This window comes from Aulonocara stuartgranti, assembly GCF_965226115.1.
Source record: "Aulonocara stuartgranti genome assembly, chromosome: 17".
NCBI lineage: Eukaryota > Metazoa > Chordata > Actinopteri > Cichliformes > Cichlidae > Aulonocara > Aulonocara stuartgranti.
In genome coordinates this window covers 16,232,258-16,247,169 of record NC_138953.1, presented here as the reverse complement: position 1 = coordinate 16,247,169, position 14,912 = coordinate 16,232,258, and the positions used below count along the sequence as shown (strand labels likewise).

Here is a 14,912-nt window from a genome sequence, read left to right as displayed (position 1 = left end):
GAATGACATTCCTTGGCCTGTGGAAGTCTTTGCCCCAGTACTAGAGAGGAGACTCCACCTGTTTTTTGGCCTAGCCATAGAAGAGCATATCAAGTCTTTACCTGCGATAAGATACTTCAGGGTGCATGGGAATTTTTCCAACAACTCTACATGCATCATTTGAAATTGGGGAAATTGTTTCCCAACCAGGTCGGGGAAAATTATTAATTAATAAAATAAACAGAACGCATCATGTTATTCCAACATCATGTAACTTTAATCCACACCTCCCATTATATTACAACACAAATCTATTTTACAAAGCCCAGATAGGAGCTAAGAAAAACACATAACGAGGTGAATGTGTGAACTACGCAGGAAGCCAAAGCTAAAAATCTAGTGAGAATATGCAAAGCAAAGGTGTTGTAAAAGAATTCAAGCTGCTGTTACCATCTGGATCTAGCTAAGATAAAATGACGCATGTTTTGGTTTCACCCTGATAATGATTTTATTCAAAGTGAAATATCAGAATTAAGTCATGTGAAGGTCAATTAAAACATAAATTAATGGAATAAAAGCTTGTTTTGTTCTACCAATGAATAACAACAGTTTTTAATTATGTCATAACTGTGTGAAGGTTTCATTTTAACAATTCATGGAGGAGTGTAAAAAAAACAAGCAAACGTGTGTAGCCCTCTATCAGACTACATTGAAACCACTGTTGCAAACATTACATTAAGCGGGTTTGTTCCAGTCACGAGTCAGCCTGCTAAGGTTAGTGCTTGTGAAAACTAACAGGGGATGAGCACTGCAGTGTTAGACGGGCCTCATCAACTCATCAAAGTGAAACATTACGAATGGGTTAATGTGTAAAGATTAATATATCCACAAATGTATATTTCTTCCATTTCTCCAATAAAAACCGAGCAATTCTAATCAATGACTAGAAAAAAACAAATTGACCATCTGAGGAGGAGAAGAGTGCACAGGTTGTGCTCCTTCTGTTGCTCAAATGAAGGAAGGAGGCTGCATTTCACCTGCTTTGGAAAGTCACCCTTACTAGTAAAGACATACCATGTGAGAAATGTGGGCGCTCACAGACAGCCTCTGAAACGGGAGGCAGCCAGAGGAAATGAGCTCAATTCAGTTCAATTTTATTTTATATAGCGCCAGATCATAACAACAGTCGCCTCAAGGCTATACTACTTTATATTTGAATTATGTAAAATATGCAGTGCTCATTGTAACAGGTTTATACATTTTATCTGAGTTGTCAATAAAATTTGTAGCACCTAAAATGACAATAAGAGCTTTCATGTCATCCCCGACCCTCTAGTGCAGGAGTGGGGGAACTCCAGGCCTCGAGAGCCGTGTCCTGCAGGTTTTAGATGTATTCTTGATCCAACACATGATTTAAATGGCTAAATTACCTCCTCAACATGTCTTGAAGTTCTCCAGAGGCCACTTCCAGAGGTAGTGAACTAATCATTTTATTCAGGTGTGTTGACCTAGGCTGATATCTAAAACCTGCAGGACATAGGCCCCCTGAGGCCTGGAGTTCCCCCACCCCTGCTTGAGTGCATCACCTTCCCTCAACAACAACAGTCCATCTTTGACCAGCCATGACATGACACATGGAGATTAGAAAACATGATATCTATTCACAGAAGGTTACACATCTGTTCTGTTCCTGAGTAAATGCTACCTGGGAGTGAGATAGGGCAGCACTACAAAAAAGAAAAAACACAAGAGGGCTTCCCTAGCTGACTTGAGATCAGTGATCACGTGTTTACAGTGAAACAGTCTGAAGGGGAAAACAGAGAGAGAGGTGATCCTGGAACAGGGGAAGCAATCGAGTTCTCTCTCTCCTCTTCCCTCTTCTTCCAAGGTCCAGAGGTTTTCAAGTCGAGACAAAACTAGAGAACACGAGCTCACTTGACTGATTGTGGCGCCACAGCTGGGTTTCACCCCAACATGCTGATCCCACGTCAGCAAAGAGCTCTTTACCGCTGTGAATTGTAGCTAACCTTGGGTATTTACAGACCTTGGCAGGGTGTCAGCATTCAGGAAGGTAGACTTGGGGGGGTTAAATGTCAGACGTAGAAAAGCCGTACCCTGGAAGTACTGACATGCAGGTCATCGTCGAAGAACTTGGTCTCTATGATAACATTACCACTAGAAAACAAAGACAAGTGTCAGCCTTTAGTAAAAGTGAAACATAACAGAAAATTCACTACAACAGGGCAAAAGATACATGAATGCTGCGCAACTTTGTACAGCTGTGACTGGTAGAATAAAAGGAAACTAAATGTGGGACTTGACTTTAATTATGATTAGCCTGCGCTTCCCAAGTCATCTGTTTAAAGACGACCTCCGGGCGCACTGAAAGAAGAATGTAGGGCTGCTGAACGACACTTTGTGCGGTTTGAAGCTCAGCGACTGGATCTTTTATGATTCAGTCGCTGAAAATCCACAAGGCGTCTACGTGCAAATGTTCAGATCATCAGAATAAAATGCAGGTATGTAAATATATTTCAGCCAAGAACATAAGACCACTTGTGTGTTGATGTACACTTTGTATTGCTATGGAAGCAGGCCTGATGTAGCTCAAGGCCAGATAAAAGCCTAGCACAGCTCTATGGCATTAAAACAGAGACGGTCCAAGTACAGAAACACAAAGTACAGGAAACATCTGAGCAGAGACTCACGTTAAAACATTGGCTGGCATCATCTGGGACTCTGGAGCCGCTTCTATCAGAGACTGCCATGTGTTGGTGGAGTTGGGGATAACGAAACCAAACTCAAAGAACCACTCTGGACAGAGAGACAGAGGGCTCAATGCTGCTGCTCTAGCACACACTATCATTGCTATTACTATACCACCATGGCCTAGATATTAGTTCACAGACATTTCTCTTCTCAGGTGGAAAACAGCAGCACAAACATGTTATGTGGGTGTGGATTGTGTGTTTTCTCTCTGGAACTGTGCAGCAGGGTGTCAGGGGGATTACTGTACTGCAAACACAGTGAAACAGGGAAGTGACGACAATGCACAACAGGTTCCAGGGCTGTGAGCTGTCTGTTCTTCTCAAACCGCCTTCTAGTAACCCTGCACAGGTTTTCCTTCTTTCAGATTTCAACTTGCTTGATTATAGAATCTTATAATTAATTTGCTAATGAATTCACAAAAATACATTTTTATTTGATTTTAATTCTGAGCATTTTATCATTTTTGTTTTTTTCATAATACTATGTAGCAACTGTATTCATTGGTTAACCTTCCTAAGACTACCAGGCCTTCATTTGTCCCTACACATGGTCAAAACAACAAAAAGCTGTTAGCCTCCTAGTAAACGCACCTATAGTATCAATTTCAAAATTGTCTTTTTCTCAAGTTCTCACATTCACAAGATTTTCAAAAAAAAAAACAAAAAACTGACCAAGTCCAAGTCATTGAGATTTGAACTTGTCTGAGATTTTTAGTAGACACAGCTATGGTATCGATGCAAAGTTTCTTTTTTGCCTTGTTCTTGAGTTCTTGCATTCACAAACCTGGGTGACCTCTCACCCGCCCACCGTGGTGACGACATAACGCAGTCAGCCGATTACAGCTGAGGGGTCGAGGTTAAGTGATGATGCTATGTGAAAGGGAGGTTTACTTCAAACATGTTAACATCTTCAAATAGCATTTCACTGCTCACTCTGTGGGTAGTAATCACTTTTAAGGGAATAATATTGTATTTTGTATATATTCATTTTGGTCTTTTTTTTTTTTTTAACAAATTTTAAACACATTTTAATAAACTTGACATAATTTGGAGTAAAATAGGTTTAATCTTACACTGACTATATTATATGAGACAGATAAGATATGGATAACATATAGCACTTTTCCAGCAGTACCTAGTCGACTCCGTTTTTAACATGTTCAGTTAGCTACTGGTCCCTGTACCACATGTGGATAAGAGGATGTCTGTAGAACCAGACAGGAACATGCAGGGCTCCATTCATGTGGAAACGAACACTGATCTGTCAGTTTTCACATATTACCTTCTAAACACTGTCCTTTGAAGAAAACTTTCTGCTCCAGTCTGAACTTCTCCAGCTTCTCTGAGGAAGAAAAGTTGAGCTCTCTGGACACTGCTTTACACTTCAGGATCTTCTTTGGGACACGAGCTGAAGAGACAGATATGCCGTATATAATTAACTCTGCTTACAACAGCTAGGTACGTAACACCAGCATTCAGTGTTTTCATTTGTGGGCCCAGGACCTAAGGTCAGCATGTAGGATCAGATCAAATCTGTCAAGGCAACTGACCCCTCGTCTGCCCTCCCTGTGCATTCATGCACCTTGTAGAACAGAGTGTATCGTGGAAGAAGTGGCGGATAAAGATGGAACAAAGCAAACAAAAGTAGCAAAGTGGAGCTGAAAAGCTAAGACAGAAATGGTAAATGGACTGGTTCTCTTTTCTACTCTACTGGGGCACTCGGAGCACTTTACATAACATGCTTCATTCACTTGTTCACATCCATTCATACAAGAACCTTTTCCATGCTTATGTGCTTCCATCCAACATCCACACTTCGACGAATTGTTAGCATCTTGCCCAATGATACTATGGCATCCAAACCAGAACAGGCAGGGATTGAACCACTAACCATCTAATTAGCACGACCGCTCTAGTTCCTGAGCTATAGCCACTCTGATACAAGAAATGGAAGCAGCAAACTGTGTGAAATTAAGCGACATGTTAGTTGTTAGGGCTGCTGCTACACTGACAGCTGTAGTCCTAGCAACAACTAGTAACCAGCCTTTGCAGTCACAGGAGGCTGCTGCTGCTCACACTTGCTGTGGAGAAGTGCAGGAGGAGAGACCGCAGGCCCAAGAACAGCGCGAGAACGACAGGAAGGTGTAATTACTATGGTTTAAAAAACTGATGGAGGGATATGACGGGGAAGGGAGAGAGTGAAGAATAATGAATGGCTGATTTGCTGTCCACTAACAGACAAAGTTTAGCTTTTTACTGTCACTAAAAAAAAAAAGTTGCATAACCCATTGATCATTATTTCACTTCAGTAACTGAATTATCAGGTTGAATGGAAACCGAGAACAATTGTGAGTGTAACAAATTGATCAGGCTCCTCAGATTTGCGGGAAAATCTGTGATGACAATGGAATTCATAAAAGACTCCCTGCTGTCAGTGCGATATCGTGCTGTCAAGTAACTTCTTGAACAATAATGGACAAACACATTTTTTCTGCTTGGTCGTCCTGTGTTTTACATTATTTGAAGGCACAATGCCACAAAACATTTTATGATGGATGTGATGACTCCACTCCTGTTTACCTGCAACAGTCGATCCTGATAAACAGTCATTTCCGACCTTATCTGTCATTTACAAAAGAACACATTTATTGTTTGTGCTGCACACAATTTTCACTGGAAGAGTGAAACCAATTTCTTCCAATGTTAACTAGAGGCTGGTTTCTACAACAGGATGATTGAAAACCGCAAAATCACTTTTGGTAACATTAAAAGGTCAATCTGGTGTTTTTTGAGTGGCCCTCACAAACGCCTCTTCAACATTATAATTTTTAAACTTAAAATGATGTGAAAAAACGACTTTGTCTAAATATACAGCCTCTAAATAAACAGAGAGAAGGATACTGCATATATAGAACAATCAGTATTAGCTGACAATGTTGGCTTATGAGATGAGTGGGTTTTATTATGAATTAGTGGGTAAACCATCTGATAAACAGGTCTTGAAGATTTGTATTTAGTTGTTCTCTCACAACAGATATGACTTGAGAGTGTCAAAAGCGCAGACATACCTTCGTGCTCTACTCCCGGTACAGAGAGGTCCTCCGTTCCCTGCCACAGCACTTTGCCCGTCTCTGCATCCCGAAGATTCATCCAGTTTCTAGCAGGAAACAGTTAAGTAACAGTGTCCTAACCAAAGTGAACGCACCACTCAAATACACACCGGTAGACTTACTGGGAATTTCTGCTGCAGTGGGAGATCTACAAAGCAGCTATGCTGTAACCTAGCGTGTACCTGACCTACACCTCCCTGTAAAGTCCCTACATGTCAGGTCAGCGCAGTGAGACTTTTCAACATGCATATTTTCAGGCTCTTTCCCTGTCGTGTTACCCCATTGCCAACTTTTTCAAGTGTTTGCTGCCAAATTCAAAATATTTGAAATTTTGTATTCGTATCATTTCCAATTAAAGATGATCTTTTCCCAACAAACAGCGTGTACTGTGAATAAAAATTATGGATCTGGATACTTCTACAACTGGTGTTTTCAAAAGGGACATGCTGCACTGGAGACATCAGCCAAAAACCAGTAGAAGCTTACGTGAAGGAACTGAAGCTGTTCTTAATGCGCCATGCCCTCACTTAATTCCAATCAAAGCAAAATGAAAACTGGCAGGATATCTGGTGAAGAAACACAACCTCTGATCAGCTCAACAATATTACTGCAACAACAGCAGTACTACAACTTAACACTGGTCAGCCATTAACACCAAAGCATGGTACCCTGGAACAAGTATTCCCTCAGACTTCATGAAGCCTGCATGCTGAATTTCCTACTGTCGTACAGAAGTGCTGACTGCTCACGTTAGAAACAACAGGAGGACAACAGCACAAACCCACAGAACAACCTTAAAACCATCAGAGTACAGATTTAAATTCTCAAGCACTGATGGCTGGAACATGTTGAAAATGATGACGTTACAACTTTTTTTGACAGTGTGTCAAAACACAGGTGAAAAGCAGACCTTTAATACGCTACTATTATTATGAACAGTCATCTATCATACACTGTAATATGACCTTTGAAAATTTTCTCATAATGCACTTTCAACCTATGGTAGCTACAATTAAACCCCGCCCCCACAATAATCAGAAGAGGCTGGATGGATAAATTGATGATGAACAAAAAGCAATAATTTTATATGTAACCTAACCAATAGAATTCTGGAGTCATTTTTGACCAGGATATGTCCTTCAATGCACACAGTAAACAAATATGTAGGACTGCTTTCTTCCATTTGCGCAATATCTATAAAATCAGAAACATCATCTCTCAGAGTGACGCTGAAAAACTAGTTTGTGCATTTATTACTTCTAGGCTGGACTAATGTAATTTGTTATTATCAGGGTGTTCTCAAAACACCTTAAAAAGCCTTCAGTTGATCCAAAATGCTGCAGCAAGAGTCCTGACAGGGACTAGAAAGAGAGAGCATATTTCTCCTGCATTGGCTTCCCTTCATTGGCTTCCTGTTAAATCCAGAATTGAAGTTGAAGTCCTGCTCCTCACATATAAGGTCTTAAATAATCAGGCCCCATCTTATCTTAATGACCTTGCAGTACCATATCACCCTATTAGAGCACTTCGCTGTCGCACTGCAGGCCTACTTGTTCTTCCTAGAGTATTTAAAAGTAGAATGGGAGGCTTTTTTCAGTTTTCAGGCCCCTCTTCTGTGGAACCAGCTTCCAGTTTGGATTCAGGAGACAGACACGATCTCTATGTTTAAGATTAGGCTTAAAACTTTCCTTTTTGCTAAAACATATAGTTAGGGCTGGACCAGGTGACCCTGAATCCTCCCTTAGTTATGCTGCAATAGGTGTAGACTGCTGGGGATTCCCATGATGCATTGAGTGTTTCTTCTCCAGTCGCTTTTCTCACTCACTATGTGTTAATAGACCTCTCTGCACTGAATTATACTCATTATTAATCTCTGGCCCCCTCCACCGCATGTCTTTTGTCCCGTCTTCCTCCCCTAACGCCAAACAGTTGCAGCAGATGTCCGCCCCTCCGGGAGTTTTTCCTTCCCACTGTCGCCGAAGTGCTTGCTCATAGGGTTATGATTGTTGGGTTTTTCTCTGTATGTATTATTGTAGGGTCTACCTGACAATATAAAGCGTCTTGAGGTGACTGTTGTTGTGATTTGGCGCTGTATAAATAAAATTGTCCTCCATCCTTACTCCTGTATCTCCTCCATCTTCTCAACACTCTTTTCACTCATTACTCGATTTCCATCTTTATGTTTAGAGATTGAAAGGCTGCTGCACAATCTTTTCAGCGTGATCTCTCTGCAAGTCCTTTGTCCTTCCTTAGTCTCCAGCTTCACAAACTCACTATGAGCCTTTGCCACCTCTTTCTTTGCTGTAAACCTCTCAGTACACCTGTCTATTTTCTTCATCTCTGTGACTATCACACTTTTTCTTTGCCAACCTCATTCTTTGAATATTTTCATGTACTTCCTCATTCCATTACCAAGTATCTTTATACTCTTTCTTAAATACAAGGGATATGTCAAACACCTTCTTGACAGGTTCTCTCACCACTTCAGCTGTACATTCCCAGTCATCTGATAACTTCCCAACAAACCCCACAGCCTGTCCCAGCTCCTTCCTGAACTCTGAGCAACATGCTTCCTTCTTCAACTTTCACCATTTAATCCTTGACTCGCTTCCTCTTCTTAATTTCTAAAATCATCCTACCAACTACCATCAGATGCTGCTTAGCTACATTCTCCCTTGACACCACCCTGGAGTCTCATATGTCTTTCAGACTGCACTCAGGGTGAACATAAGGTGACCTTATGCCACCCTATGTTCCTCTCTTTTCTTGTATGTTTGACAGTCCTTTCCATCCTTTTTGCAAAATCCACTGCCACGTAATTTTCCACATTTCCTCCCCAACACCATCACCTCTGTTCCCATAACCTACATTACACTGAAATTAACAACTCCCACCCGCCATAGGGACACTCTGCACTGACAACCGTTAACGTCACATCTTCAATTTCCATCATCAAACTCATGATCCCACCTCACTCCCTCTTCATCCCCATAACACTGTTCACATCCTCTTCCTTAAAAATTACCCCCACGCCGCTTCACTTCCAATCTAAACCATGGTAGAATAGTTTGAATCCACCTTGAGTGCTTCCCTTGCTTGTTAATGAGCCCCCAGTGAAAAGCTGCTGCCTCCTGCACACACAATATATCAACCTTCCTTCTCTCCGTATCACCCAGCTCTCTCCTTTTACCAGTCGGAGTCCCTACATGTAGAGTTCCTACTCACACTTCTGCATTCATGCCTTTCCTTCTCTCTTACCAATGCCTAAAACACCTTCCCCTTCTCCTCTGTCTTCATCTTCAGACAACAGTAGCACAGTTTCCACCAGCAGCCTGTTGGCCAACCCCCCAGAGGAATGAAAGTCGTCATATTATGGGATTATTCATTAGTCATCTGTGAATAGTGTAATGAATAGTGGATTTCTTATACTGTTTTCGAATTTGCTTGAAGAACACAGTTCTACAAATGTGTAAGCTTTATGTCACAGATGTCCTTAATTGCCAAAGTTACTTTTCTATGTTTCTATAATTGCTATTATAATTTTCAAATTTATTGGATATAAGTACAACATGTTATTATTTTGATTAAGATACCAAATCAGTTATTTACTTCCATTTTTGAACTGAAAAGGTAGTTTTAGTGGTCACATGTTTATGTGATTAGTAATTCATTTCTGACCTCCCAGAGAAGTCCACTCAATCTTCACTACAGTGAATACAGTCATTTATAGTTTGGAAAAAGGTTTTTGGCCCATTTGTAAAATATTTGTTATCTGTTGAGCCCTGTACATGGTGGCTGTGTGGCTTTTGTCCAAACAGTGTATATAAGAGACTGAGTGGACTTTCACATACCCTCCCTGTGGTTGGGTCTGTGCACAGTTGTCTCCACAGCCACTCCACTTGAAGGGCACCAAATGTACATACCTCCTCCAAGCTAAGTGTCTGCAGTTGACAGCTGTCCGTGGCTGAGTCTGCAAGGGAGTATAATCCCAGCCGTATGGGTCAGATCCCACTGACAGCACAACTCCATTACCTCTACTAGCCCCTCCCCCTTCCTTTGGCTTTCTAGTAAAGTATGCCGAGTTGAACAGTTTCACTAATCCCTCCATGCATAACCAGATCTACACCATCCAGAAGAATCCTCTTTACACACTACCAAAACAAAAAAAAAGGCTCAGAAAATAAAAACCATCACCTCCACAAATGCTTTACACCCAATAATGTATGCCCTTATTCAATTTACTTCCAATCACTTTCTCACAGTCTAAAACCCATACACACTTCAGCTCCAATAACATCATACAAAATTATACCATAGCCTCCTGTGGGTCTGCTGCAGGTTGTGTGTGTGTGTGTGTGTGTGTGTGTGTGTGTGTGTGTGTGTGTGTGTGTGTGTGTGTAAATCACCAGGGTGCCTGCACAGACCCGTCAGAACATCGTTAATGAGCCCCCAGTGAAAAGCTGCTGTCACATTTTAGTCTGCATTTATTTTTTAAAGACATGTTAATGGCTCCAAGTACTGGCAACTTCCTAACCCCAACATTTATACAACTACTGACCTTTAAGCCATTTACACCAGAATTCAATAAGATTTGATTGTGGAGCTGCCAAAATAGCTTTTATAGTATTACATGTTAGGATAAACAAAGAATACAATTTTGATGTCCATTTATTTTGAGGTGATGTTCACAGCACATAACTGCAATTTTAGGAAACGGAGAGAACTTTTCTCTTTGCTTGAGGTTTTACCATCAATTACATTAGCTGCTTATATTTTGCCTTTAATTTACAACTAGTAAACCATAAAAAGAAGATGAATAGTGTTTTGAGCTGGCATACAGTTAAAACAAAGGTCATTATTTTACTTTTTTGATATCTAGAAAGATATCAAAAGATTGAAAAGCCAGCTGGAAACACTGAAGTACCAAACACTGAAGTACCAAACAGCGGTCTTTGTGCTTTAGCACAAAGACCGCTGTGTAGCTCTTTTAGTTGTCAGTCTCTCACAGCAGCTTGCTGAAATCTGACTAATCCTTCTAGAAGACTTCCTTCCAGTTCCAAGGTGTCTGAAGGGGTTTCGTAAGAACATCCTGGCCATTTAAAATCATCACATTTCACCATTTACAAATCTGATGACTACTCAGTATGGGACAAAGTGACATAACTTCACAAACACTACTTTAGTATTATATTAGTTAAACAGGGCTGTTGTCATATTGGACTTTATCTGTGTTACCATTACACTAAAGAAGGGAAAAAGAAAATTCTCTTTAGCCCATTTCAATAAGGACAGAAGGCAGTAAAGCTCCATTCCACTAAATCATGGGTTTAACCATTACCACAGTGCATCAAGAGGTCTGACCAAACAGTTAAAGGCATGCAGTAAAAGTGCTGTAGAAATGTGTGTGAATGTATAAATCAAGCCTGCAGTAAAAAGTGCTCACATAAAGCTGGTTCTTAACTGGTCAAGTTAACCCAGGATGTTCTAGTGTAGCTTCAAGCTAATTTACATGAAAGGGTGACACTGGCACAGACCATTAACCATTAAGCACACAATCCCCCCCCCTTTCTTTTCTGTAGACTTTTTCTATAGTAAGATTTCTAATCTGGACATGCTTTTCAGTTTTTATGTTTTCTGAGCATCAGAAATGAAGTGTATTTGTTTAATTCTGTGCGACACAGGTTATAACATAGTTTTACTCGTGTGTTTGAGTGCTTCTAGGCATGTCCTTCTATTTTACAAGTGTTTTAATGATTGTGAACTGACTCAGCGCTGAGTTCTTATAAGATATAGGCAACCTAAACATCAGATGTGTGCTTGAAACACCTCCTTAGCTTCTGCTTCATGCTTATGTTACAGCATGTGTACACAAGGTGTAACCCCTAAAAATAAGTCTACAATGATAACCTACACATAAGAGACTATTGTGATACTACTCTACCGCACTTTTACTGCATGACTTTAATCACTTTGTCTTTTTTTTTCCCTTGGCTAAAAAACAAACAAAACACCAGCTTCAGGTTTAGTTTACAGACTGATGTTCTGACATTTGTCTTTCAAACTGGATGCTACAACTCAGAATTAATGAATCAATCAATGACATGTTGAGCTGCATCAAGCTTAAAGAGACTCCATTTACCTACCTAAATGACTGAGGTAACTTATGCTGAACACTTATCCTGCACAGCATCTCCTATTCTCTAATCACAAATCTGTTGCTCGGTCACTTTCTCAGACATGTGCTGGATGAGCGCTAACAGGCACACCAAAGAGGAATAAAATTGACTCACTACATGAGTACACATTTAACAGGTCATACTGCAATCTCCAATGTTGCTCTGGTGGTTAGCATACAAATCCAGAATAGCTGCGTGGAATCAAGTCTGCCATCATCACACAGAGAGGCGCACCTGGGTTTCAACTTCCAGCATTACGGAACCATACAGCAGTCAGACTATGCTCAACGCGAGTCACATACCTGTGAGGCGCTTAATAATAGTTACAGGAGGCACAACAGTTACTTCTCAGCTACCTGAGCAAAATCTCATCCTCATCATGTGCCACAGGTACTACAACTGCAGGCGAATTCACCCTCATGTGGAAGCTCATGTGAGCCCACAGGTCGTCATTCAATGAGCTGCTGTTGTGTCCGTTCAGACACTGGAACACAGCAACTATACAACTCCGTGCGCAGAGACTGTGGCAGGTTAGCTTTAGCAACTAAGCTTGTTGTACAACAACATCCATCCTGCTAATGTGGCTGCTGCATCCTGTCCTATGCCTTTACCCAGACAGCTAGCTATTTAGCTCACTGCTGTGTTTCTAACATTCGCGCAACACAAACAGGAAAAAGGATACAGTTTGAAGCCCTTCAAAATTTCCTTGGCCCTGTCTTCGTCTGAAGACATGTCCGAAATGGTTTGTTTTCGCTCCTTACAGATAACCTAGACTTTTCTGAAAAAAGACGGCTGCTGTTCACGTTAGCTTAACTACTTGGCTAACTACTAGTCAGAATTCACCTGAAATAACGTTCACTATTCTGCTGGACTGCAGGCTAAATCTGATCCGATAATGCAATCAGCTAAATATACCCAGCTAGCAAACGGGCTGCACACAGCCTAACCAGTGAAACGCAAGGGAACCACTATCAGCCAATCACAGGGAGAATAGCGAGCAAGGGCGGGACTAAAACGGATAAAGACGCGTCACCAGTGGCAACGCCACACACAAAGTATTACATCATTATTGCGCTGTCTGTGTGCTTACTTCTTTTATCATTTAAGCACTCACTCTCCTAAAACGCAAAACTAGGCGTGTGTTCAAATTCAGGGGCTGCCCTTAAAGACCGGAAGTGAGCGGCTGTTAAACTGGACCGTGTCCCCTACGACGCTCGGCTCTTGTTGCTTAGCAACCGCGACAGTAGACGCTGCATCCGTGATGGACGACCGAAATGGAGAAAATCTTTAATTTATGTCATTTATTTTACTTTTATTGGAGCAAAATTGTATTGTTTCGTGTAATGTATGTGAGAACACCACAGCCGTGCGCGGACTCCCTTTAGCCAACAGTAATGTTAACTTTAGCAAGTAAACTAGTTAGCTATAGTGTAGCTCAAGACACTCATTTCACTCATTTAATTTTGACGGTGCAAAAATTAATAGGTCTTATATTATACATATTTTATTATATATCCTGTACTTACATCAAAACGTAGCTCAGAGATAGAATTTAACTCAGTTGTCCTAAATGTTACATTTCAGTTCAAATTCAGGGTATTTAGTTCTAATTCGTATTATTTTAAACCTGTATGACTGTGTCACAAATAATTATATACTGCGACCCCTACAACTGTCTGAAAGCTTTAGTTATATTGAAGGGCAATATCCCTTAGTGACAGCTAGAAATATGTGATCCTTTTGTAGGTTTTAAATAAAATGCAAGGTAAACGGATGTAGTAAATATTCTTTTATTGGATGAGAAAATTGTGCAGTATAATTCTCTTAAGTTGTTAAAGACGGCTGGAAACTGTGGTTTGCACGCAGAATCCAAACAGGGCTGTCCTTCTCCAGGACCAAACAATACTAAAAACAGACATGTTCATTGTTGGTGGCAAATCTGTGTGTGCATACAATTTTACACAGTACGACTGCACCAGGCTTATGTAGAAGTTTTGAGCACCCCTTATATCTTTATAATTTGCATGGAAAATGGGAGATGGGTGCAGCAATTTACCATTTTTGCAGATGCTAAATCTTTTGATACTTATCTGGATTCATAATTTCATCGATTTTAACAAGATCTCCAACACCACTGGCTGAAATGCAGCCCCAACCATGAGAGAGCCTCCACCGTTTTTAACAGATGCAGGCTGTAAATTTTTTAATTTGGATCCATCACTCCATTGGGCCAGTTGCCACGGATTTTCAGTCCAGTTCTTGTGTAATGTGGCATACTTCAGGCTTTTGTTTGTTTACCTTTCTTAACAATGACTTCTTGAAAGCAACCCTTCCACTGAGACCATTTCTGATGAGGCTTCAGTGAACAGTACATGGATCAGCTGAAGGTGGAGATGCATCTCTCAGGTTCGAACCTGACTGAACCTCCTCAAATTATTTTTCTCTGCACGTGATCAGTTAGCGGTTTACAACTACACTTTCAAGAATTTTTGAAATAAAAGGAAGGTTGGAGATTGACCTATAATGTGCCAATACAGCTGGGTCAAGTGATGGCATTTTAAGTAACGGTTTGTCTACTAAGGTCTGTGGTGCATAGCCAATTAACAGAGATGGAGATGATCAGCATTATTGAATTCACCTGTGAGTGCTAATTTTAGCACGACTGGTGTATGTGTCGTGTTTTGTAGTACTGATCACTCAAATTCTGTAAGACTACAAGCCATACATCAAAACCATGCAAACTCATCAAAGAACAGCCCAGTTGGGATGTGAACCACAAACCCCTCACTGAGGCAACAGTGGTAACCACTGAACTTCCACACCTCAAGTTTCTCCATTTAAATTTGTGAACTCATTTAAAATTTGGAAGTGGCTTGAGT

At 40.8% G+C, this 14,912-nt stretch overlaps 1 protein-coding gene across 1 annotated transcript; it reads right to left on the bottom strand.

Annotated features, from left to right (window-relative positions):
* Positions 1-232: 232 nt before the first annotated feature.
* On the bottom strand, positions 233-12,998 carry pde6d (phosphodiesterase 6D, cGMP-specific, rod, delta). Its single transcript, XM_082511139.1, has 5 exons — positions 12,716-12,998; positions 5,816-5,904; positions 4,030-4,155; positions 2,688-2,793; positions 233-2,154 (listed from the first exon to the last, which is right to left on the bottom strand). Exons 1-5 carry the CDS (start codon positions 12,763-12,765, stop codon positions 2,073-2,075), a joined length of 453 nt encoding a protein of 150 aa, XP_082367265.1. The 5' UTR covers positions 12,766-12,998; the 3' UTR covers positions 233-2,072.
* Between the last annotated feature and the right edge of the window lie 1,914 nt (positions 12,999-14,912).